The sequence below is a fragment of the Leptonychotes weddellii genome, chromosome 2 (genome assembly GCF_054177405.1).
Source record: "Leptonychotes weddellii isolate Sample4059 chromosome 2, ASM5417740v2, whole genome shotgun sequence".
NCBI lineage: Eukaryota > Metazoa > Chordata > Mammalia > Carnivora > Phocidae > Leptonychotes > Leptonychotes weddellii.
Window position 1 is genome coordinate 119,383,174 of NC_138370.1, and position 27,696 is coordinate 119,410,869.

At 37.0% G+C, this 27,696-nt stretch overlaps 1 protein-coding gene across 1 annotated transcript in view; it reads left to right on the forward strand.

The window, feature by feature from the left end:
• The window catches only part of PRKG2 (protein kinase cGMP-dependent 2), a 91,880-nt gene extending 64,474 nt beyond the window's left edge, over window positions 1–27,406 (forward strand). Inside the window, exons 15-19 of the mRNA XM_081813141.1 lie at window positions 13,332–13,495; window positions 16,781–16,903; window positions 17,830–17,892; window positions 22,203–22,269; window positions 24,414–27,406. Of these exons, the coding sequence (XP_081669267.1) occupies window positions 13,332–13,495; window positions 16,781–16,903; window positions 17,830–17,892; window positions 22,203–22,269; window positions 24,414–24,509 (513 nt within the window). The 3' untranslated portion in view covers window positions 24,510–27,406. The remainder of the gene's footprint in view (window positions 1–13,331; window positions 13,496–16,780; window positions 16,904–17,829; window positions 17,893–22,202; window positions 22,270–24,413) is intronic.
• The last annotated feature ends 290 nt before the right edge of the window (window positions 27,407–27,696 follow it).

Sequence of the window (27,696 nt, forward strand, 5' to 3'; positions counted from 1 at the left end):
TGAGATGAGAAGATGAGAAATGGAGAGGTTATCTGTCTTTATTTTCAGACAACATGATTGTTTATGTAGAAAAACCTAAAGGATCTACCAAAGAAGTACTAGAAGGAATAAGCATGATTACCAGTACAAAGTTAATATATAAATAAAATTATAAGTCACTTAAGTCAATATATAAATAAATATTTACTAGCAGTAAATATTACTAGCAGTAAATATTACTAGCAGTAAATATTTATAAATGAAATAAAAATACTATTTATGATAACATCAAAAATTATAAAATAAATTTGAATACATTTAACGTGTAAAAATGTGTAAGACCTCCACACTGAAAACCACAAAATATTACTGAGTAAAAATATATAACTAAATGGTAAGGCATACTGTGTTCGCATATTGGATAACTCAATATTTGATAAGATGTCCATTCTTCCCAGATTAATTACAGATTTAAAGTCATTGTAATATAAATTAGAGCAGGTGCATTTTTAGAAACTGAGGCATTTACTCTAAAATTTACACAGAAACTCAGAGTTTAGAAAAGTTAATAACCACTTTGAAAAAAGAAGAACAAAACTGAGGAATTTATTGTATCTGATACTATAAACAACAGTAATCAAGGCAGTGTCATAACAGGACAAATAGCATAATCTAACAGAATAAAGTCCAGAGATAGACATAGAATCAACTGATTTTTAGTAAAAAGAGAAAAGCCAGTCTTCTCAATAGACAATGCTGAAACAACTGGATATGCATATGTGGGGAAAAAAATGAACCTGCTCCCACCTCACACGATATAGAAAAATTAACTCAACATGGTAATATGGTAATATTTTCACAACATGGGGTAGGCAGAGGTTTCTTAGAATACAGATAGTATTAATTTGTATTAATTATAAAAATTTCAAGCTACTATAATAAAAATATCATAGACTGGGTGACTTAAATGATAAACATTTATTTCTTACAGTTTTAAAGCCATGAAGTCCAAGATCAAGGTGCTGGCAGATCTGGTATCTGTCTGGTCAGGACCCACTGCTGGGCTGGCAGAGAGCTGCCTTTTCATTCCTTCACATGAGAGAGAAAGACACACACACACACACACACACACAGAGTTTGGCGGGAGCTCTTTTCTTATAAGGGTTCTAATCGCATCATGAGGGCTTGACCTCATGACTTGGTTACCTCCTAAAGGCTCTACCTCCATATTCCATCACACTGGGGATTAGGGTTTCAACATATAAATTTTGGGGAGACACAAACATGCAGTCCATAATAATTAGACTTCATCAAAATTAAAAACTTCTGATAATTAAAATACATTAGGGAATGAATTGTCATGCCATAGACTGGGGGAAAATATTTGCAATATATATTTATATGACAGAGGACTTGATTGTATTGGGAAATATACAAATAACTCCTACAGCTCAATAATAAAAAGACAACCCATTTATTTATTTATTTATTTTATTCTTATGTTAATCCCCATACATTACATCATTAGTTTTAGATGAAGTGTTCCATGATTCATTGTTTGTGCATAACACCCAGTGCTCCATGCAGAATGTGCCCTCCTCAATACCCACCACCAGGCTAACCCATCCTCCCACCCCCCCTCCCCTCTAGAACCCTGTTTGTTTTTCAGAGTCCATCGAAAAAGACAACCCATTTAAAAAAATGGTCAAAGATCTTGAAAAATCACTTCACAAAAGAAGGCATAGGAATGATTAATAAGCCATTAATAAGTCATTATCAAGGAAATGCAGATTAAAACCACAAAGAGGAACCATTTCATAGCCACTAAAATGACTACAATTTAAAAGACTGACAATACCAAGTGTTGGTGAGGACTTTCTCCTAAATTACTAGTGGAGAAAGAAAACTGAAAAATAGTCGGTCCGTTTTATATTGAGTCAAACATACACCTAATCTAAGACAAAAAAAAATTCAACTTCCAGGTAGAAACTTCACTCCTTAGTATTTATTTAGGAAAACTGAAATCATGTCTTCCAAAATCTTGTTCATCACAGCTTTATTTCTAAAAGTCCCCAAATCAGAAACAGCCCAAATATCCATCAGCAACTAAATGTATAAACGTGGTGGCAGTATGTTCAGCAATGGAATGCTGCTCAGCAGTAGAAAGGAATGAATTACAATAAGCAACAATGTGAGTGAATTCTAAAAGCTATGTTAAGCAAAAGAAGCCAGATTACAAGAGTATATTCTGTATGATTACGTTTATTGACATTCTAGAATCCATGGTAGAAATCAATACAATGGCTGCTCCTGGGAGAGGCATTCAACTGGAAAGGGGCATGAGGGAACTTTCTGATAGAATGAGTGTGTCTATATCTTGACTATATGGTAGTTGTGGTTACATGTATAATCTGCATCAAAACTCAACTGTATGCCAAAAATCTATGCACACTATTGTGTGTAAATCACACATCAATTTGAAAAATGTAATAGGTTCAATGTCAGATGATTCACAAATGAAGAGAAAATCAGTTCACCAAAAGATAAATTTAAGTAATTTACACAGAATGTAGCATAGAGACACCAAAAAAAGATGAAAAATAAGAGAACAGAGTGAGAAGTTCTTAAAATTATAAATCGGAGTCCAGGATAAAAATAATATAGAAAATGAGGGAAAAGCAGTATTTAAAGAACACTGGCTGAAAATTTTTTGGGAATTACAAGAAACAACAATCATCAGATAAAGGAACCCAAACAAATCCCATCTGGGACAAATTGTATTTGTTGTGGCTCCTATCTTTGGGTAACAAATCACTCCAAAATGTAATGGCTTAGAACAACAAGAATCATTTATGATCTCTCACCATTTCTGTGGGTCAGAATTTGGGGAGTGGTTCAGCTGGGTGGTTCTGACTTGAGGTCTCTCATGAATTTTCAGTCAGATATTGGCTGGGGCTTCAGTCACTTGGAAGCTTGTCTGGGGCTTGACCAGGACATCCGAATCCAAAGTCACTTACTCATATGGCTGGGAAGTTGATGCTGGCTGTTATTTGGGGGCACAATGGGCCTCTTTAGAGGTTGACTATTTTCATGGCATGGCAGCTGGCTTCCCTCAGAATGAGTCATCCAAGAGAAAGCTACAATGCCTTTTAAGACCTATCCTCAGAGTCGCATCTCAGTGCTTCACTATATTCTGTTGGTCACATAGGGCCAGCCCTGATTTACTGTGAGATTTATTGTGGGAGGAGACAACAAAAAAGTATTAAAAGCTATCAAAGAGAAAAGACAGTTTACGTATAAAGGAGTAAAACTTAGGCTTTCAGTTGACATCACAATAGCAACAAGAGAATCCAGAATGCAGTGGAGGAGTATTTTTAAAATTCTGACAGAAAATAACTAATAAGCTTGAATTGTAAACCCAGGGAAACTGTCTTTCAAAAGGGCGAAACAAAGGTATTTTCAAACAAGGATGAAGGGTGTTTACCACCTTCATACAAAGGATGTGCTTAAGGGAGTTGAAAAATGATCCTCTGAGATGCAACCTTAGAAAGATGGTAAACATTTTAAATCTCTTCAAATGATGGTGTACAGGGATCATTCTCATTCTGCTATCTAGTACAGAAAATGAGAAAACACTAAATAACTGAACAGCAGCGACATGAAAACTGGGAGTTGGTATAATTGGAATTAAAGTAGGAGAAAATGTCAGTCATCTTCAAAGGAGGCAGCAAGAGAGAAACCGAAAACCTAGGAAACAATCCAAGAGAAAGCAAACGCACCGAGAACAGAAAGAAATCTAACATGCGTAGACAGCTCTCCAGATCAAAACCAAAGATTGTCAAATATTTATTTTATTTAAAAAATAAAAACCAGTTATATGATGTTTACAAGAGACATACCTAAAGCACGAGGCTGCAGAAAGGTGGAAGTGAAAAAGAACAGAAAAAATATGTCTGGGAAATAGTCAACAAATTGAAATACTGGTTTCATTATCAGGGAAGGGGTGTTGCTAGAGATACAAAGTGTTATCCTTTCATTCTACCAATATGATATAAAAATCCTGATCTTTTATTTACCTACTAAAATGCTTCAAAAATAAGCAGAATTTGAAAGAACTAATAAGGAGAAATGAACCACTGTAGGAAATTTTAATACACCTCTCTCAGAAATTGATGGAACATTCAGACCAAATAGCACTAAAGCTTTAGAAGATGTGCACAACACAATTAATAAACTTGATCTAATGGGCTTATAGAATATTGTTCCCAAGAGTTGAAGAATACAAATTAATGATATGTGATCATCCATTAAGGCCATTAAGCAAGTTTCAGCAAATATGAGAAATAGGAATTGGGTTGCTGGCTGGCGGCCTGGCCAAGCTGTTCCCCTGAGAGTTCCTGAGGGGATTGCAGTAAGGATGGGGGCGGTGGAGGTGCCTGGTGACAGCACAGCAAGAATGCACATCTGGGTGATGGACACTGGGCTGTCCAGCCTCGGATGTCAAGTCTTCGAGGATGAAAGACTTCATGTAAGGCTGAACTTGGCCTCATTCACCGATTTTGATTAAGTGGTGTTTTTCATCTTCCTACATCATTTCTTGGCAATACCTGTGAGGGATCAGATATCTAAGGACAGAAAGAAAGGAACAGTGTTTTTTTGTTTTTTTGTTTGTTTTGTTCTGTTTTGTTTTACCAGCAAAGCATGACCAGTGAAACCATGGAGAAAAAGACCCATGTAAGAGAAAGGTCTGGGTTTTGGAAATGTCTCTCTAGAGGCTCTAGAGATGTGCCTTTCTATGATAATTACAGAGGATGAGTTTGTAGTGTGGGGTGAAGACTTCATTCTACAATTCTTCCCCAATTCACAATTGAGATGGACAGCCAGATTTGTTTCCAAATGAATTCTGGCTGGTCCAAGGTGTCTCTGTCAGTAAACACACTGAGAGGAGATCAAGGATTAGCAGATATTACTAAAAGAATGTCACATCGCCATCTCTCACCCGCCCATCCAATAATTTCCTGAATCTTTCTCCACTTTCAAGGCCGAGAAAAGCTGATGTAGGCAATAATGGTTAAGAGTGTTTCTTTTGGTTATCATGAATGAATCAAGGATAATAATAAGGTGTAGGACAGTACTTAAAGAGTTTAAAGAAGAATCCACCTTGTTCTCAATCCAAGCAGAATTAATGTGGTAGTTTCCCTTCTTGGGTTTGCTCAGCAGAAAACTTGGTAATAATCCAATAAATCAATACACATTCTATATGGTCATGCTATTAACTCATCACTCATCAGTAAATATTCTATATGGTTGTTCTATTAACTCATGGGAGTAATACTTCTCATGTGGTAATAGAGGAACTTTTAATCCTATAGTGAGCTTTATGTAAGAAAATACAATGTAGAACATATTAAATGTTGATACTATTGCCTGCTTCTTCATGATCTATCTTCCCCTCTATGCTAATAGCCCCATGAGGGCAGAAACCATGCTATATGGTGTTTACTGCCAGACTTAGAAATTTGCTTAGCATATAAGAATGAATGAAAGGTCAGAGGGGCAGCTTCCTCCTCGCTCCCAAAATAGAAGCATAAAGGTTTTGTTCACTGATGTCAGTGTATTTAAGTTAGAAGTTAAAAACAAAATTTGAAAGAAAAAAAAAAAAAACAGGAAGAAACCACTAACAAAAATCATAACTCATCTCACTGGAATTTTAAGGATATTTCAAAATAAATCAAGAATCAGTGAATAAGAAATTTTCATATTATAAAACTGAGCTGCAGAACAGACACTACATATGAACACGTGTGGTTACAACTAAAATGATAGAGTAACATTTATAGTCTTAAATGTTTCAACTAGGAAATAAGAAAGGCTAAAAATTAAGGAGCTAAGCATTTAACTTAAGAAGATGGAAATGGGAGAAACAATAAAACCAAAGAAAAGATGGGAAAAAAAGTTAAGAATATTAATTAATAAAATATGATGAAATAAAAGGAATACAGAGCCAAAGGTTGATGTTTTGAAAAGACTAATAAAAGTAACAAACTGGAAATGTTGTTCAAATAGTATTTACAGATAAATACTATTATGAAGGAACATCATTTCAGTAGAGATTTATGTGGATTAGAAAGTATTTGGGCAACTTTACTACTATATGTGAAACATCTATTTATTTATGTATATACTATACATGTTATATATATATGTGATATCATATATATAGTTAGGTTCCAGTGAGGGCTCTTTCTGGTTTGCAGATGGCTGTCTTCTCACACTGTCCTCACCTGGCAGACAGAGATCATCTTTCTTGCATCTCTTTACATAAGGACACTAATCCTATTCATGAGGATGTCACCTTTGTGGCTTAACTGCCTCCCAAAGGCCCCACCTCCAAATATCATTATATTTGGGATTAGAGCTTCGACATAGGAATCTTGTACAGACACAGTCTATAGCTGAACATCCAGAGAATTCACTTCAATGACTTACAATACTAATCAGGTGTGAATTCCTTCAGAAAGCAGTAAGAGATAATTCCCATCTTAGTCTGTGAGGCTACTGTAAACTTGGTTCTCCAAAGGAAACTCCTAGGGAAGGCCAATTAATGTCCCATCCAGCTCATAAATTTAGTGTAAAAATCATAAGTAAAATATTAGCAAACTGACTATAAATTATAACAAGACATCATAACAAAATTGGATCTATCTCAGGAATTCAAGCATAGTTTAACATTAATTCTATTAAACCAAATCACCATTTTAATAGATTAAAAAAGAAAAACAATTCTTTAATCACCTCAATGGATGCAAAGAAAATTTGATATGTTTCTACATTCAGTTATGATAAAATCTTAGCAAACCAGGAATAGAAAAAAATTTTATTAACCCAATGAAAGATACCCAGCAAGGATTTGGAGCAAACACTGTACAACATGATGAAACATTAGAAGTATGCTTTTAGAAGTCAGTGAAATAAGCACTTCTATATTTTGTTGGAGGTTCTAACCCAATGCAGGAAGATATAAAGAAAATTAAAAGAAAGATTGAGACATAAACAACAAAACCTATTTTCCTATGATATGATTATGTAGAAATCCAAAATATAACAACAAATTATTAAAATTAAGTGAAGAGTTTAGTATGATTGCTGGATATAAGATTAATAATATAAGAACTCAGTGTATTTTTAAATATCAGAAACGTAGTTGATAAATAGGAATACAAATACCCTTTTAAAAAGCATACAAATATATTTATGTTTACATAATAGAAATAAAAATATAATGTATCTAGGAATAAATCTAACAAAAATGTGTAAGAGCTTTATTGAGAAACATAGACGAATTTATAGAAAGACATTAAAAACATGTGGATTAGTAAGCTCATTCTCTTTCTTCTGGGCACAGAGCTAGACAACATAACCCATTCTTCCTTGTGGCTGATTGTGGCCCTGTGGCGCAGTTCTAGCTAGTGAAGTGTGAGCTGACATGCTTGTGCACCATGATCAGGCCTGGGTGATAGCGACCTCTGCAGATGATCTCCACCCAGTCTTTATGACTTGCGGCTTACAAATACTGAGATTTAAAGTTGGCAGAGCCATAAAGTGGAAGGAGCCCGGCAGGGGTGCCTGGGTCACTCAGTCGGGTGAGTGTCTGGCTCTTGATTTCGGCCCAGGTCATGATCTCAGCTCAGGTTATGATCTCAGGCTCCTGGGATTGAGCCCCATGTTGAGCTCTGTGCTCAGCAGGGACTCTGCTTGGGATTCATCTCTAGTTCTCTTTCTCCCTCTGCCCCTCCCCCTGATAATGCACTCTCTCTCTCTCTCTCTCTCTCAATCTCTCAAATAAATCTTTAAAAAAAGAAAATGGAAGGAGCCTGCGTCCCTGACCCACTGCTTAGAGATCCCCCTACTGCTCAAGAAAATTCATTATGAGAAGAGAGGTAAATTAATGTAGAGTTTAAGCTTTTATACTTTCTTAGGTATGTGTGTTCAACAGTCACTCTAGCATAACCCTAAATCAGAAAGATGTAGAGGTTTCAAAATAGCAAGACTCAACATCAAAAAGATATGAAGTCTCCAAAATCATATACAGATTAGATACACTTCAGTGGAATTCCAGCAAAGCTTTTCATGAAGTTTGGCAAACCGATTTTAAAGTTTATATAGACTAACCAACGGCCAAGAATAGCCAAGAGACATTTCTGAAAGCAAACAAGAAGAGGGTGGGAGGAAATTCTCTCAGATATCCAAATTATAATGCTATCCTTCAAATTAATTACTAATGCGGGGGGAATGTAAATTAAAACCGCAGTGATTTAATACTTACAAATGGCAAAAATAAAAGTTGTTATCACTAAAGGATAGTAAGGATGTAGAGCAACCGGAACTCTGTGCATTACTGCTGGGGAAGGAGGTGGGTAATGCAGTCTGATCCCTAATGAAAGTAATTTGACAACATGTAGTAAAATTGAAGACACTGCATCTTTGATCTTGTAATTCTACCATCTTACATAAACCTCTGCTAGGTAATATGGAAAATGATATTAATAGAAGCATTTTTGTGATAGCACACAATTAGATATTAGGCAAATGCCCATCAATAGCATAATGGACAGAAAAAATCATTTCATGTTAATTCAGTGGTGTATGATACAGCAGTGAAAATAAATGTACCCCAATATCAATTAAATTCACAAAGATAATTTTAAATGAAAATAGGCAGTTTGCCTGAGAACAGATGTAAGATTTATCTAAAGTTTTTAAAAACGAGAACTTATTTTACTTAAGGATCTGAAATATGTGGTAATATTAGAAAGGAATGCGAGTACCCAACGAACACCAAAGTCAGAGGAGTGGTGACCTCTTGGCAATGTGCAGTAGGATGCCGGGGAAGGAACACACAGGGCTTCTGCCCTGGCTCTGCTCCGTTTACCTGGTGGTAGCTATGGGGGTGCTTTATAACCTGCATATGGGTCACATTAGTTTATGTTTCATGGTTTTTTTCTAACTTGACAACTAAAAGTAATTATCAGCTCCCACTATATTCTTTCTGCTAGACCATTATTAGCTGTACTTATTGAGTAGTGATTAAGCTTTTCCCACCAATGTGCTGAATGTATGTTGCTTTTCTCTTAAAAATCTTCTACTTCCTCATCGATTTATATATAATGGGAAGGTTCCCTTTGGAACCTGGTTCAAGTCTCACCTCCCATATCCACGACCTTCCTAGACTTTAATTATCTCCTCTTTAACATCAGGATAACAGTTGCTCACTCCCCAAGCTATTGTGAAGATCATACATATACATGTGCATTTACATATCTTATCGAAACTGATGTTAACAGTTATCTCTTCATTCAGATTTTTTTCACCAAACAGGTGTTGAACATCTGCTGTGTTACAAATGCTGTAGGGGTTACAAAATGAATAGGATATAACGCTTCTCCTCAAGGAGCTAGATTTATTCACACACAACTAGAGGATGCTGCCCCAAGGAATGTAACTGTGGAATATAAACAGTGTTAAACACCTCAGAGGAGAAAGGAATTGGTTCTATAAATTCAAGGAAGGCTTCAGAGAGGTGGTGGCATAGGAGATGAGCGTCCAAAAATTTTTTTCAGTTTGTGCTCATGCATGCAGAGCTCCCCTTCAACTTGCCCACTCTCAAGTAAACGCACTAAGTATTTGGGGTGAGTCACCACACCCCCATAAAGAATGGGTTGTTGCCATGAAAGACGCATACCTTAGCCTCCCTCACTCCCATCCAGTGGAGGCCATCCACTGTTGCCCGTTTTAGTGGACGGACATTAGTATCACAAGGACATGAAATCATCATTGGTTGTTGCAGACAGGATAAACAGATTCCTTTGTACCCTTGTCTAGACTTGGGCAAAGTAGGTGCCCTGAAAATTCCACATAAATATTTTTTTGGAATGTTATGTCCCCATGACTTATTTGGCTTAATTAGACTGGTCATTTTGTATCCATTTTTTTATGTGACCAAGAGAACCAATAGCTGACAAATTTACTGACCCAGAGAGAAACTTCGGGGAAAAAGCTAATACCAACTGGACACAGGCTCCAGCAAGCCACAATGTTAATTTTGCTATTTCTGAATGATGCAATCACCACTGCAGATTTAGAAGCATCTTAAAAACCTTCTAATTCATTTAAAATCTTTGGAGACTTGATGTGTTTAAACTCTCAACATCATGTAAGCTGCCTTTCATAATGGAAATTTAATAGAGACAAGAGAAAACCTGTGTGTAGCTTCTCTGGATATTCTTCCTGAAAGCTCAGTTTTGTGAGTAGAATTAAAAAAAAAAAAGTGTGGGAATATTTTCTTGCCTTCTAGAATGATCCTTTAAAACATTAGTCAGGACATGTATAACCTCTTAATCCTCCAGTGGCCTCTTAGACAAAAAAAAACCAAAAACAAAACTGAAGTTCTTTCTGGGGTTTACCAGACCAGTACCTAATCTGCCTTCGCTTCCTGTCTCTCTTCCCCTCATACATAGTGGCCCAGCCACACTGGCCTTCTTGCCGAGCCTTGAACTTACCACGCACGTTCCCAAAGGCTAGGGCTTTCGCGCTACTCCTTCTCTGTCAGAATCACTCTTGCTCAGAGCCTTTTTCTTATTTCAGTCAGATTGCTGCTGAAATCTGCTCAAATGCTACCTCCTCAGAGAGCCCTTTCCTGGTCACCCTATTGAAAATAAAATTCCTATTGATTGCCGTACCCCACTCTGCCATGTGTTTCTGCAAGCATATGTCACTCTCTGGCATTATTATATATGATCTTCTATTTTTATGCTAGTTCTCCTCTTTCTCTCGAATGCCATCTCTGAGAGGACTGGTGCTTGGTACATACTGGTATTCAATAGCTATTCAGTGAGTGAACGAAGAAACTTACATTTCTGTCGCCTAGAAGAGATAGTGTTAAAAAGGCTGAAGCTTGGGGCGCCTGGGTGGCTCAGTCGTTAAGCGTCTGCATTTGTCTCAGGTCATGATCCCAGGGTCCTGGGATCGAGCCCCGCATCGGGTTCCCTGCTCAGCAGGGAGCGTGCTTCTCCCTCTCCCACTCTCCCTGCTTGTGTTCCCTCTCTCTCTCTCTGTGTCTTTCTGTCAAATAAATAAATAAAATCCTTAAAAAACCCCAAAAAAACAAAAGGCTGAAACTTTGTGGTGGAATCCACAGGTGGTATAAGACAGAGGTGATGTGAATGGTTGTAGAAAATGCACAGAACTTGACATCAGAAGATCTGGGTCTTTCTTGATTAGGCATTTGACTTTGGATAGGTCTGAGTGTCAATTTCCTCTGACCAAATGGATTAGACTAAAGTTGATAAGATCAAAGAAAAGTGGTAAGTTCTCATAAATCTTAAAATCTTAGTATAATTATGGCCACCTCTGTGGGTCAATATTTAAATACTACAAAAGCAAAACCAGCTATTCAAATTAAAATTCACCATTTTCAGAGCTAGAAAAACTCTCCTAAGCATCTAATGAACACCCAATCAGTTTTAAAAGGAAAACTTAAATGCAATGAAAAAAAAATGTGTTGGAAGGCTATTATAAAACAACAAAATATAATATTTCCATATGTGCGTACACACAAATGCAATTATAAGCATTGCTTTCTTGTCTCTTAAATTTCAGTCTTTATAAAATTAGCTAGGATTTTCATATTGGTTCTTCCTCTGAGGAATAAGTATATAAGCTAATCTCAGGTGGTTACAAATTTTAATTTCATAGTATCCCCAGCCATCCCTTAGATAAAATCTTTATGAGTCATTTTCTATAGATAAAAGAAAACAGTAAAATCCCACTTCAAATTAGGCTGCTTAAATTCCCTTTTTCTAATAAGGAAATCCTTGCTGTTGCATGGTAAGTACTAAAAAGCATTAGTGGAAAGCTAAATTTCTAAGAGATTTATTTAAGATAAAACAAAGACTTTAAATATTAGTATTCGAATAAATAAACGAGGGCTGGCTTTTATAGTTCATTGACATACTCTTTCAGGTGAGGGCCTATTTTGATATGTTAACCTTATTTATTTATTCTTTTACTCAATATTATTGCCATGTTATTGCGATAGCCCATGTGCATAATGAAACTCTTAAAATGTGAACCTTGAGGCTCAGGTATAATTTGTGTGTCTGTTTACTTCAGGGAGGTGAAGGGCGGTTTTATTAAAATAATACCTGTATGTATTGGAGATGAAGAGTACATGCTAAATAACGCCTGTGGACAGAAACCAACTGTTTGTTTTGCAGGGCAGGATGTCAGTCATGTACACTGCCCCATTCAGTGAGCGAGTCTTCCTGTTGCTCCAGACTTCTCGCCCATCTCTGTTCTGTGCACAGAGTTGGTTCATTGAATAGAGTCTCAGAGAAGTGGAGGGGCCTATTCTGAAAAGACAGATGAGGGTAGCACCAACTTATTCCCCAAGGAGAGTTCCTGATCCTCGTTCAGGGCCAAGCTCAGATATCAGCCTCCTAATGACATCTTCCCCAGTGGTCTTTTCCCTAATGTTCCAGAAGTATATGTTTTTTGGCCCTCTGCATAATCTTCTACTCTATCATGTATCACATGAAATAATATTAATCACATATGTGTAAGTATTCCCAACACTCTGAGTTTCTCCTAGGCAGCTCTGTATCTGTAAGCCTAGCATAGAGCCTGGCCAATGGTGGGTGCTGACTGTGTCTTTTCAGGACAAATAAGTTCATTCAGGTGCTATTCACAGCTGATCTGCGGGAGAAGGATTCAAAGTGTCCATAGTCTGGCCAAAGTTGAGAAGAGGTGATCCTGGCTTTTTCTATGGAATGTCAGAATGTAGAGGATGCAGACATTGTGTATCATGGTTTTTAAAGATGGATCAGAATTTTAAGACTCCCTTTCTCTCAACAATGGTCCCTTTCCCAAACTCTCAATTTTGCTATTACTTTTCTTTTTATGATGGAACTTAAAGTGCACCAGGGTCGATCACTTCCCCTTTCTCTCCTCTTCCTAATGAATGCCACCATTGGTTAGAAAATTATTTGTCTGCTTGCTCTGAGCTTTACATTTGTTGTAATGGTCTACGCTAGCCATTCCTCTCATCTTCTAGGTGTCATGGGCAGAGAGGTGTGTGCATGGAACTTTCTCCATTGTAACTAGATTTATACCTGGTTCTGCAAAAGAATAAATGAGAGTGTCAGTGGTGTGTATGTGTGTGTGTGTGTGTGTTTGTGTGTGTGTGAGAAAGGAAGGGTGGAGGTATAGACAGAAGGTTGGAGAAGTTAGAGGGACACGTAAAGAAGAACATGAGTTTTATGGTCTCTGAAAATGTCTTTGACATTGTCTTCCAGGTTGACTTTGGATTTGCTAAGAAAATAGGATCTGGACAGAAAACATGGACATTCTGCGGAACTCCAGAGTATGTAGCTCCTGAAGTCATTCTCAACAAAGGACATGACTTCAGTGTGGATTTTTGGTCTCTGGGAATTCTAGTGTATGAGCTCCTAACCGGCAAGTAAGTACCTTCAAGTTCACAGAAGTATTAAAATAATTTACTAATGATAAAAAATATGTAATTTAAGAGTTTAATTTTTAGAAATGTTTTTGATTAAGTGTGATGACTTTTCCCCTTTGTATATTTTACATACAGCATGCTTTGCTGGTTTGTAACATGGAGAAAACATTCCAGAAGGTACAGGAAAGAAGTACAGAATTGCTTTGGTTTACCTAAAATGGCAAGGCCTGTTATTATAGATAACATGTTAACTGTGTGAAGGTTTGGTAATTCCGTTGTAAGAATAAGGAGACGAATTGAGGCTGTGGGCTGTTATTATTTCCTCTCATATATATTTTTTGTAATGGAGAAAATTGTAATCATGTTCCGATTAAATCTATTAAACAATGAAACTAAATTTAGCTGCATTCTTCCATCTTCCCAGTGAATCATTAACCAGAAAACTTAAGAGAAAGGAACATTGCTGGATTTAAATTTTAATCTCCTTGTCAACCGTCTTGTAGAGGTGCTAATGAACAGAGACCAGACACAGCAGGAGGTTTAGCAGTTCAAATTGAATTGTCGCCCCTGGAGGGATTAAAGGGCTATATTAATGAATCCAGGATCCCAAATATTCATCATGCGCGCATGCATACACATACGTGCACATGCATTTACACCCACACATGCATATACACATACATAGGCTCTATGTAATATTACCTCACATTGTAAAGCACTTTACAGTTTACAGAGCTCTTACATGTGTATTCTCTAGTTTAATTTTTATGAATTTGTGTGGAAGTTAAAGAAGGAATTTTTTTATTTTATGACTTAAATGTTATAGATTAGACAGCCAGAACAGAGAGCTACCTGCTACCTGCTTAAGGTCAGGGATTCGATCCCAGATCTTCTAACCCTAAATATGACGCACTTTCCATTACACACCTATGCCTTATAACGTACGCATTTTTAACGTAATGCGTGGACATCCCCACAGGATACAGTTCAGTTTTTTTCCCTCTGTTTTTCATCAACTGTTTTGATCATCCTTACAAACCTTTGTAAGCAAATATTCTCAGTCTTACTTTCAGAGCAGATTTGCTTATGGAATGGCATATGAAATACTGAAATGAGCCCTTTGATGGGGATTCAAGTCTCAACACATACTTAAAAAGAGTTTCATAAAACCTGGAACTTTTATACTGCAAATTTCTAATGTTAGATTGATTACCTGTGGCTGTATATTCGACTTCTTTGTCCACGTGCATTGAGCAAACAGATATGAAAGATTATTTTATATTATCTGTATTCATTTTCAAATAGTCATTGCTTAAGATTTTGATGGATAGAAGAGAAAATTCTCCAGACTGTCCTTCAGAGAGAAAGATGTTTACTGTCTTGGGACACAAGGAGTTCTGTTTCAAGAATGTGTTCCTCATCCCTGTGAAATTTGTCAGCTGCATTTGTAAGAAATACATGATGGTTCGTGTGGTAGCTAGGGAATATAGAACTCAGTCTTTATCAGCTGGAATAAGCTTCTACAAGGAATAAGGAAATAAAGTGAGGGAATAAGGAAAGGGGATCCCCAATAACTTGGAGTTGTTAAAGTGGCTTTGAACTGTCAAGAACTTGAGAAATTGTTCTTATAAAGGTTTTCAGGGTAGGGCATGAAAAAAGTTAATTTTAAATGCCCTGAACTCTAGAGAGTCAGGAGGTAAAGGAAAATGAGAAAAAGAACTAAAACACAGCACAACACAACAAACACAACATAACTGTAAATACAAAAGTATTGAAAATAGAGCAATGCTTTTTGTTTCATACCTCATTTTCTTTTTTTATTTTTTCGTATCTTATTTTCTTTACAAGCAAGACATAGATTGTTGCACCAACCTTATTTCACGTTTATTCCTGAGAGTGGGAACTCACTAGCAAAAGGTCTCAAGCATGGCCAAGATATAGCAGAGTAGTTCATGAAAGTCATCTTCAAATTAAATGACACAATAGAATAAAGTATTTTTAATAGCAAAGCATGTGAGTTAAAACGTTATCCAAATTCAGTGGTCAATTCCCAATGCTTTCTTACTCACCCTAGCAATGCTTCCCTTGAAGTACTCTCTTCACAAGCCTTCTAGGACCTCCCTTTCTCTCATTTATTTGGCTCCATCTTTGTCTTCATTGCTGAATCCTTCTTATCCTCCTGACCTCTCCACATTGGGCCACTTTAGTCCTTGATCTCTTTTCTATCTACTCACTCCTTGGCAGATATCAAGTTCATGGCCAGAAATCCTATCTGATGACACCCCACAATCACACCTCCAGCTCTCTTTCCTGAATGCCAGCCTCACAAATTCAGCTGCCTGCATAGCATCTCTGTTTGGACATTTCAAACCTAACTCCCATTTGGACATTTCATAACATGCTCTGGACCTCTGGACCCCCACTTTTGGCCCCCACTCCAGCCTTTCTTCTCTTAGTAAGCAATAGCTCCATTCCATAAGTCAAAACACTTCAGCATCATTCTTGAATCTTTTCTTTCTCCTACACACCACATTCACAACATTGGCAAATCCTATTGGCTTTACCATCTAAATAGATCCAGAATCCAACCACATCTCACCACCTTCACTTCTACCATCATAGTTCAGGCCACCAGGCCTTCCTTCCCCCATTGCTAGCACTGTCAAAGGTCATTTTTGACACATTTTTTTCTTAAAAAGCTTACTCTGACTGCTGTAAACTCCGCCATCTGACTCAGAGTACATTCCTAGGCCATTAGCATCACCACTAGCTTCGCATGATATGACCCTCATTGCTTCTACCCCTCTTCTGCTTCCTTACTCATTCCCCCAGCAACCCAGCCCTCCTCACCGTTGGCAGAGCAACCCATGCCACTCCTGACTCATGGCCTTTGTACCTGCTGTCTCTGAATCTTTTGCTTACAGATAACAGTGCGGCTCATTCCCCCCTTCTCTTCATTGATACCACTGCTCAGTTGTCAACTTATGAAAGAGGCTTTTCCCATCTACCAGGTTTAAGAAGATCACACCTCTCTCTGTCACTCTGTCCCCTCCTTGATTTTTCTTTTTAGTGATTATCACCAACTGACAAATCACCTGTATGTGTACGTGTGTCATTTGTTAAGTGATATGAAATCAATGAAATTATTTTCTAGCATATATCCAGATTTTTTAATACAATGACTAATGAGAAAGGAGGAGGGAGGAAGGGAAGAAAAGGTAAGAAAGTCAGTTGTAAATGTGTCTGACACGTTGGTCCTAGTGTCCTATTTTGGCTTTTCTCCAGCCCTCCCTTTTCTGGGATTGACCAAATGATGACCTACAATTTGATTCTCAAAGGAATTGAAAAAATAGATTTTCCCAGAAAGATCACAAGACGACCTGAGGATTTGATTCGGAGACTTTGCAGGTGAGAATGAAAATTAAAATCCCTACTTCTTGGGGAATGTGTGAAGTCTTCTCATTTCTGTATCCACACAATTTAAAATTAGGTATGCATTTACTTTTTGTACTTTTCTATGTAGCTAAATTATATTTAAAGGAAACCATTTCTTCACTAGGAGTTTGAGTTTACTTCATGTTACAGAATCACAGTACCTACTTACAGTTTAAAAGAGATCTACAGTTATCAGCCAGCTTATCTTTGGGAATCATCTTTATCTGTATTAAGGCAAAAGAACATTAGTTTAATAAAGGAGTAATTAATTAACAACCTTGTTATTTTGAGAGAAAACCAGCGGTGGTGACAAAGTGTCACTCCTTGCCCTCTGTCAGTCTTCATTTTAAAAAACAGTACCTCTCTGGCCTTACTTTAAATTATTCCTAATTTCTATTTACCCTTAAAAATAATATATTGGAGAACAGAAGACTTCTGGAATTTGTGTTTAAACTTTGCTTTGTCACTGTTTTCTTTTTTTGCACATTTGAACTGTTTTTTAAAGCATTAGCATTTAGTAAATTTAGAACATGAAACCTAGTTGTGGGTTGCCAACAGAAATCTCTGCATGTTTCTAAGATTCCAGCTCAGATGTAAATGATTCTTTAAAGATTTCCCTGTTTTTTCTCAGCAAAGTTGGTAAGATAACATCCTTATTCATAGCTCATTTAAAGCACCGGGGTGTGTGTGTGTGTGTGTGTGTGTGTGTGTGTGTGTGTGTGTGTGTGTATACTGGAGAGGGGCATGTGTTTTTCATTTCCCTGTACTCAGCTGCTTGGCCTATGAATATTGTTGAATAAATGAATGAATAAATACATAAAGAAAAAATGTTAAATTTTAATTTAAAATTCACCAAAGCATAATTATTATAAATTGCCCTTCAAAAATTTTTATTTTAGGCAAAATCCAACAGAAAGACTTGGAAATCTGAAGAATGGAATCAATGACATTAAGAAACACAGGTACATAGCTATTGCTTGGCCCAGAAAATAATAGAAATTTTTAGAAAAATGTAATCTTGAAGCTTTTGTTGTAGGTCACAAGAGTCCCTTTACAGATGTTCAATTTTTCCTTTTTGGTGTTTTATTTTTAATTTGTGTTTTACTAGGTACAGTTACAATAATCAGTCTCAAGGTGATTTCTCTAATGCTGAAAATTCACATCAAGAATGGATGAAATTCTAAAACAAGTGACAAAATCACATCTTTAAGTTATAGCAACTTAGCTTTTTATACACTGCTATTTTTATTTTTATGTTTATTTTTTAAGTAGGTTCCACACTGGGTGTGGAGCTCAATGAATGTCTCCAAGATCAAGACCTGAGCTGAGATCAAGGGTTGGATGCTTAACCCACTGAGCCACCCAGGAGCCCCTTATTATTTTTTAGAAATATCAGCTTGGATTCTATAGAGAAATTAAGTTCTAATTTTGACCCTTGATTTGTGATTAAAGTACGATATAGTCACTGTTGTCAACATTAAAGAGAAATCAACTGTTAAGTAGTATTGTATTTCAGTTTTAGTTAATAGTATATATTTATTTTAAATACAATTTTCCTTTGACTAGCTCTCCAAATTTTGAAGCCTAGTATTGTATTTTACATTTGGGATAAAGTACATTGATTTCCACAAAACCTCAAACACTGTTTCAGCCTTATACAATAATCTAACATGCATCTTTGCACTTCTGTGGATTTCTGAAGCTAGCCTTCAGAACCAGTGATAACTTCCATGAATTATCCTCTTTGATGTGGTTTATATATGTAGAGTTCAAGCCTTTCAGATTTTTAAAACAACTGATGCCTAGCTAAATCCTGCAATCCTCAAAATGTTTTAATTTTGCTTACGATATACAAAAAATATCACCAACTGATAGTACTATTGATAACAGAAAAACTAAATTGGAGAATTTCATCATTGACAACCTGTGAACACACTGAAGTGTTTATGTTCAGAAATGAAAACACGTCTCAGTATTTCATTCCTATCTGGGTATTTTTTCCTGAAGAATTAGAGGCACAGAACACAGTGTGGAAATAAAGGGAGAAAAGCTTCTGAATAGAAACACTATTCATTTTGCTTAACAGTAATGGTGCAGCTTCAAAAAAAAAAAAAAAAAAATTCCCCAGGCTGCCAACCCTGCTCTATCTATTCATGAACTCACTTGAAATAGAGCCATGTATTCAACATTGTAAATTCATATTGGGCTTTGCCTTAAGGGTGTGTTAGGAGGGAGGGAGGATGAAAGAGACAGACTCAGCTGTGCATTTTATGGACATGAAAATGCCTATAGTATTTTTATTATTCTTTGTCATCCTTTGGATTGCCTTCAGTGTAAAGCTCATTATTTGTCTTAGATTCCAATTCATCTTTCTTTCTCCATGCGGTTATTACAATTTCTTTTCTCTTTATAAAATGACACATAAACACACTATTCATATTGAGCAAACAAGTGTCCCATCAATTAAAGTCATCCCTCCAATGTATTGTCCTCCTTTTGCTCATTAAGGAAGTGTCTTCACGTTTTGCTCCCAGGTGGTCAGGGTTAACAGGCTCTGGTTTTATCTTTTCTTTCTTATTTACCTGAGGCTCATTTAAATGTAGCTGTCAAATTGTGATTGGGTGCGCATGCAAACTGAAGCTAAAGGATTTTCTCACCTCAGCATGGTAGTGAAGAATTTTGAATTTCCTTCCCTGTAGGGATTAATTGGCCCACTCTTCTTAACAGGCGGGATGTTCTTGGCCACGTAAGGGTAGATTTGAAGTGCAGTGCATCGGGTAGAATTCAGTAATAAGATGGACCAAATTTACACAGTGCGTTTCAGTGAGCCCAGAGAGCTCAAAGACATTATTTCATCTGATTTACCTAGTGTTTCTTAAAATATAAAGCTGGCGGGGGGGTGGTGGTTAGGAACCTGCTTTTAAGTAGGAATGCTCTAAAACCTTCCATAAGTCTTCAAGGCTTATAGTTTCTCTGTGTACTCTTGGAATTAAAAAGAAAATCTTTCTGAAATTTGCCATCAGATTTTCTCACTCTTCTCTAAAGTAAAATGTATGCTTTTTTCTCAGAGAACCATTCATTTTAACTTTGTATTTAAAAACAATGCAGTTTAACGTGGCATATTGTTATGTTTGTCCATTCTGAGTTAAATCATCTTAACTAAACATAATCAGAGCTCCTCCCTCCCCTATTTCTGAGCTAACGTATGAACTAGGCATCGATCATGTCTCCCAACACCTATCTGAAAAGGGGGATAATATATTTGTAGGGTGCAATTAAATCTTTCCTGCTAGATAGAGGAATAATTTGTTTCAAGTGCCTTAATGTTACCTGTAATATTTCTAGCTGCTAAAATTACTTTCCAGAATAGCTTCTACCAGTCTTCTAAAAATGAAGAAGCGGTTTATGTGCCATTGCTGCTAATATTTCTTTGGTGAATATTTTTTACACATGAATGCATGCTGGCACTTGTGTTACTTAAAATGTGGTTAGTGTCAAAAGGCCAAGTGTTAAGTGAATGGCCACTCATGTTAAGTAAATATTGCCGTAAGTCAAATTGTAGCAAGTACTCAGCAAGAAATGTATAGGCTCTTTGATTCAGTAGGGTAACAGTAATGATTTTTATTAATGTTTATGGAGTAGCTTCTGGGTAGAGAGCACTGTAAAATATGTTAAAAGAAATTGTGGCAGTATTTGGTGGCAAAAGAAAAGAATCCACATGACTGTGCACCTAGAAATCCCTAAAAATGAAGCTTCAGTCTACGCCAAGAAGCTGATGGGTGGATCAAGGAGAGGACTCTTTGGTTTTGTAGCAAGGACAGGGGAAGCCTTACAGCTAGGGTTGCTGTCTGACTTTCACTCTTTGATTAGTGTCTCAGCAGCTTATACTAAAATGGCCCCTTGGGTTAAGAATGGCACCTGAAATGGAATGTACTAGAGCCTTCCCTCTGTTTATAGTACTTTTACTCTTGCCAAGCTTAGACTTGGAATGGGGAATCCAGTCAAGGACTGAATGAAAACCAACTCCAGCGGTGAGAAGAGATTAGAAAAGATGGAAGAGCATCATTTTTGGCGTGGCTGACAGACAGGAGTGTGACAGCCACCCAAATTCCCCAGCCCTCAGCCTCACACCTCTACCACCACCCTGCCTCCTTACAGCCCCCTCTGGTCATGCTCCACATAGCAGCCAGAATTATCTTTTGGAAGGGTGCTTAGATTCCATCATTTCCTTAGAACTTTCTAATGGCTTCCCATTAAGCATAAAATCCTGATTCCGTACTGTGTTCTACAAGACCTGCACGGTCTGGCCTCTAGCCAGTTTTCAGATACCCTGGAGCACACCAGCGTCCTATGGAAATAGCAGTGGGAAACGAGGGAAAGCACCCAAGTAGGTAGGATAACATGTCCTGGAAGCCAAGTGAAAAAAGTATTTCAGGAAGTGTGAGTAATGAATGGTGGCAAATTCTCCTAGGTGAAGTAATACAAAAACTGAGAATTGAGGAGATTCACAGGAGTGGAGGGGGTGGGTGCTGATTGTAGTGTGGCCAGGAGAAAATGGGTAAGTAGAATGATTGGATAACTTCCAAAGAGTTTTCCTCCTTTTGGAGGAGAGAAACAAAGTGAAAGCTGGATGGGAGCTCAGGTCAAGGAAGGGTGTTTTGTGGTTGGAAGAAATAAAATGTCTCCAAACTGATGGGGATGATCTAGCAGGTGGGCATTGATGATTCAATAGAGAGGAGAATGACAGGAGCATGCCTTTGAATAGAGGAGTCCACAGGATCAAGTACACAGTGCAGGAGCTGAGCTGACCTTCCCTAGAAGCAAAGGCAGTGAACTCATGGTGCACGAGAAAAGGGATCCACAGATGTGAACAGACAGGCAGGTAGACTGGTGGAAGCTTGTGACAGCTCAGTTTTCTCAGTGAAATAGTAAGTCAGGTCATCATTCAGGGAGTGAGGACGGGGGGAGTTTCTGGAAGTTTGAGGAGAGAGGACAAAGTATGAATTATGAGTCTAAGGGAGCGTGACAGTGAGTGGGACAACAGGGAAATATAGACCAATTGCTGGGCAGCATGAACTACCCCCTTGAGGTTAGTGGGCATGGATCTAACGTGAGACCAGACAACCAGCATGGTTATGCATTCCCCCCCCCGGCCCCTTGCAGCTGCACTGTAGCGGGCAGGGAGAGGGCAACAAAACGGACTGACAGATAACTCGATGGCTGATAGTTTATCGGGCAAGTAATATTCTTCTGTACTGTTTCTACTTCTCAGATGGTTAAATGGTTTTAATTGGGAGGGACTGAAAGCACGGAACCTTCCATCACCTTTACAGAGAGAGGTATGGTATCTGCTATATTACTTTCTTAATTTTTTTCTAGTTTTTGTTTTCATAAACAGAATAGGGGTGTGTACCACATTTTAGATTTTTTTAATACTTTTAAAAAATTAGGTGAAAATGTCATAGCAATTTGTGATTATGGGGACTAAATAGTATTTCTTGTTTGATGGAGATCAGCTCAGTTCTCAGGAACCAATTACATATAAATCTAAGTCCCCAGGTAGTCAATGTTGGTCAGGCTAACAGAGGGCTCTAGAAGTAAAATATGAATCATACTGTGATTTAAAATTTTCTGGTTAGCCACAGGTAAAATGAAACAGGTGAAATTAATTTTAATTATTACAATATATCAAAAATTGTCATTTTGATATGCGATCAACATAAAATATTAATGAGATGTCACATTTATTTTTCCATACTGTTTTTGAAATCCCAAATGTGGATTTTACAGCAGTCTCAATTTGGACTAGCCACCTTTGGGGTGCTCAGTCACCACCTGTGGCTGGTTGGACAGCATAGCTCGAGAGGAAACAGAACATCTGCTAACTTAGGGTGGGGAAGGGTGGGGGCGCGGAGAATGACTCAGGAATGATCTCAGTCAACACCCTATAGACTCTATGCTGTGTTCTCCTTAAAGGAATTTTAAAACCATTTTTAGATTGACATCTCAGTTCTTTCATTGTATGTTTAAATTGTGGAGGATGTGATTTCCACTATGTTGTAAATACTGACATTTTAAAGTAAAACGTTACTCCTTTAAATATATGTAATGTAATCTAAATACCAGTGAGATTGGATGCCCATTAGTCATTTAAAATCTACAGACAGCAATATTACATAATTCCTTTTCCTCTCTGAATTTATATTTTTATATTTCCATCTCATTTTCCCTAAAAAGTTTCATCTTATGTAAAAATATGTTTATGCCTGCTAGTATTTGATTATTCTTTAAATGGCTTTCAACTATAGTTTTCTAAATTTTAAAATTCCTGTGACAAACAGGAATTTCTGTAACAACACACATATTTCTTCTGGATTCAGTTGTAATTACATTTTTATAACATGGAGTATCAAACAACAGAAATATGTTGCGAACTTTTAAAGCAAGTATTTAACAAATATTTCTTGAGAAGAAATTACTCATGTACCGGGGGAGAAATATTACTTATTAAAAAAAATGGGATCAGGCTCCACATCAGTTCTATTCGTTTTTAAAATTATATGGCTCTTAAGTGCTGAGAATTGTGTTCACATAAATAAGTAACTGGGAGTGGAGGGTTTTATAATAGCAATGTCACTTTGAATGCCTTCTGAATGATCTCCCCCCTCTCCCAAAAAACACATTATGATTTATCATAAATAATATTTTTACTGATCTTTCAGCTGAGAATTCAATCAGGTACTTTTAAAATTTGTTTGAAAGCAAAGAATTGAAAACCACCTGCTTTGTAAAATAGTTTAATTCCAGAATCATTTCACTCTTTCAACAGGGACAATAATATTTTGAATTGACCCTTTGTTTGGCATTCTGGAAACTTTATATGGGTCAATTAACCATATAGAAATTCAAGGTTGGTGAGAAATTTTTATAAAGTGGAAAAAGGATTTAAAAGTAGCAAATTTTGACTTTTATCAAAGATTTTATTTATTAATTTGAGAGAGAGAGCAAGCACACAGGAGCAAGGAGAGGGAGAAGCAGATTCCCTGCTGAGCAGGGAGCCTGATGCGGGGCTCCATCCCAGGACCCAGGGATCATGACCTGAGCTGAAGGCAGATGCTTAACCGACTGAGCCACCCTGGTGCCCCAAATTTTGATTTTTTTTTAAATATTTACTTTTAAAATGTTTTTCAATCTGAAAAAAAAATAGATGCCATTTCTGTCACCTTTTCTTTTGGACATACTTCCTCAAGCCAGGTAGCTTCTGTTGAATGTAATGCAGTGACTGGATCCATTTGGACTAAAGGGGAGATCTCAGAGGCTGAGAGTGTGACTCAAAAATGATAGTTGGTCATCTTGTCCCCTTACATGTAACTTACCAGTGGTTGCAGTATAAAAGCAGTGTTCAGATATAAAAAGCATTACCCGTATATAACATGCTTAGTCAGCATTATCCTCACCTTTGGTTTAATTCCTCCTCTATTAGCTCAGTGGACCCACAGACCACAGCTACTTCGACAAGTATCCCCCTGAAAAAGGAGTGCCTCCAGATGAGCTGTCAGGCTGGGATAAAGACTTTTGACAGAAGAAAAGATGATTATTGCCTCTACATCCAGAAGAGGACTATAAGGACCAATAATCCAATAGTGATCATTTCTCTCTTTGGAGGAGTATTATGTCTTTGGGGAGACCATTAAGGAAGAGAACTCCCTGCCCATGAGCTGGGTGGACAGTGCGAATATGAAGGTGGTTCTGAGTTATAATGTCTCATTTAGATGCTCTGAATTATTCATGTATTCTATTCTTTGCTCTTCTCAAATGTTGGAGGCAATTCTCTTCCCCTCGCCGTAGTCAGAATAATTTTGTTGAGGGGGCATAATTTTCTCTGCAATCTATTGCTCCATCCCAATCATACATGTCTCCTTTGAGTCTTAATAAGTTTTAAAAAGTGTCTTGCCTTTGAGCAACTAAGTCATGCACATGGAAGGAAGAACACGGGTGAACTCTGGAAGACTTCCCCTACTCTCAACAATTCCATGTAAGCATTATGGCATCTCAAACCCATGGTTTGCAGAAATCTTCGTAGTGGATAGAAGCTCTTGATTTTCACCTGCATTCAACCTAGAAACATATTAACATGCATCTGATACTAGTCTGGGGAAAGGCAAGTTTAAGTATTAGCCAATGGTACCACTTCCTAGCATAAATGAGTTAATTCACCCAGCCAGTAATTATATTCCATTGGGGAACTTTGAAAAAATAAAGCAAAAAAATATTTTTGTTCTCCTGTGACCAGCTGTGATACCTCAGAGACTTTTCAAAAGCCTTTTTAAAGGTAGTTATAATGTGTGGTCAAGTGATGGACCTTTGGTAGGGTTTTATCTTATATACTAAATATTTTCACAAAGTAGAAAACACGCAGGCACAAAATTGTGAAGGCTTTTCCTTCCGATTAAATATGGAAGAGAATAATTTCTAATAGGTAAGGTTGCTGACTCTTTACAACTGAGATATTTTGGCCAGTTTTGTGTTTGTTGCCATTAATAAATCAAGAGTATAGAATAACCACAGTTAATTTTTAATGAAAATCTCGTTGGCTCATGTTGATGCCCTGCAATCACTATTGCATCAATAACTCTTTTTAAAGAGATTTGAGTCATGGATGTGTTTATAATTTTAGATTTGTAAGGTAGACAAGCCGCTGAGGAAGTGATGGGACTTAAGTAAAAGGGACATCCAGAATGTGCCCTCCTGTCTCCTCCTCACAATCTTTCAGATGATGAATAGACTAGTTTCAATGGCACTGGATACCAGCGCCGAAGAACTTTACTAGAGAATGTTGTCATGCATCAACCACGATCCCACCAAATGGATGGAAAGCAGACTTTCTCTGCATCTTTTTGATCTGGCAGAGTAAAAATAACATCTAAGTTCCTGCATTATTCAAGCTTCTGGTTATATTTTCACATGCTAATGTTCTATGGGAAAAGCAACCTCTACCCACTCTGCACCCATATTTTCAGCATTCAGAAAGAGTCAGCTATACGCTTCCTGAAGAGTCAAACCAGTTAAGTGAGGCCCAACCCAAGAGGGTGCATCCTTAACAAATTGAATTTCCACATTTAGAGAATCCTTTTGCTGAACCAAAGAATTTTTGTTTCCTGGAGTAGTATTTTTAAAGATTATGTATTGTACATAGACAAACCATTTTTAATAGGATCAACATAACCTGCTTAATGAATTTCTAAGATTTTTAAAGATTTTTATTTGCATTTGGTTTGTAAGCATTGTATGTTTTTCCATGTATATATTTTTAAATTACCCACCTATAAATGTAGAAAATGTATGCATTGGATGGATATTAGAACTATACAGATAATAGCAATGATATTCTCAAAGGAAATCAATAGTTGTAATTCAAAAAAGACATATATACAAATAAAAACCAACTTAGAGTACTGCAGTTTTATTTTGCCTGGGATTGGACATATCGGTATGTCATCTCCACATGTGATTTTATTTTGTTTCCTTTAGAGTACTTTATAAAGATGAAGAAATGAGGGATTGAACCATCATATAATCCCAACTCCGCTCTTTCCTAGCTGAGTGACCTTGGGAAACTGAGTTCATTTCTTTGAGTAAAGTACTAGCTTTCTCATCTGTAGAAGAAGACATAGTAGAGTAGTACCTACTTTAGAGACCTGTTTCAGGGATTAAGAAGGATACCTAAAGAGTCCTTTGCTGACATCTGTGAAATAATGCTGCATGGGTGGGAGCTACTGTTACTGTCTCTATTAGAATTAAAGGGGACTAAATAACCATTTAGCCCTGAACCTATGTATCATTGGTATCTGTATGTACAGTTACTCCAATTAAATCCAGTATTTATCTTTTTCTTTTAAATCATGAGTGAAGATGGTGGATCAAACTTTACTATGTAAGATGAAGAGTTAATCCTCGCCAAAATGAAGCGCTTTATTAAGAGCTCACCTACTTTTCTAAATTCTAATTTTTTATGAACTAAGGTTATATATGTAAATATATTCTTCGAAAATACAGAACCCATCATATTCCTAATCCCCCAGTACAGAAGCCCATCATATTCCTAATCATCAAATCATTCCTGTTCTCTCTTTTCCAAGTGCAAAGTTAAGTTTTCGTTCTTGAGCCTCTTCTCTGTGGGGCCAACTTTTCATAATTGTAGTTTCTTAATCTTTTCTCTAAATATGAAAATGTCTGGAGGGAGAGGAATGTAAAAAAAAAAAAAGTGAGAGATTTGGAGTTAAAGAGACCTGGGTTTGAATTCTAGCTCTGCCCAGATTTGTGTGAACGACAAACCCCATCTTTACCCATCTGTAACTTGGAGATGTACATGTAAAGCTTTGGAGCATAGGGCCAGAGTATTATTACTTGTAGGTCATTGACAATAACCATTTGGAAATAAATACATACATATATTTCTTTTGGCATGATAATAAACCCTTGTTCTTTATTGCTATAGGCATTGTGCTAGGGGTAATTACGTCCATTATCTCATTCACACAAGATTCTAAAATAATTATAAACATACGCACTGTTGATTGCCCTCAAAGCTAAACACTGGCTTCGAATAAGCATTTCCTTCACAATTTTGCTGTTATGGTTTTTCATGGCTTCATCCCAGTTCCTAGGACTATATAACAAATTACCCTGCAACTCAGTTGCTTAGAACAACCATTATCATAGATTCTGTGGGTCAGGATTTCAGACTTATGGTGAAGATGACTTGT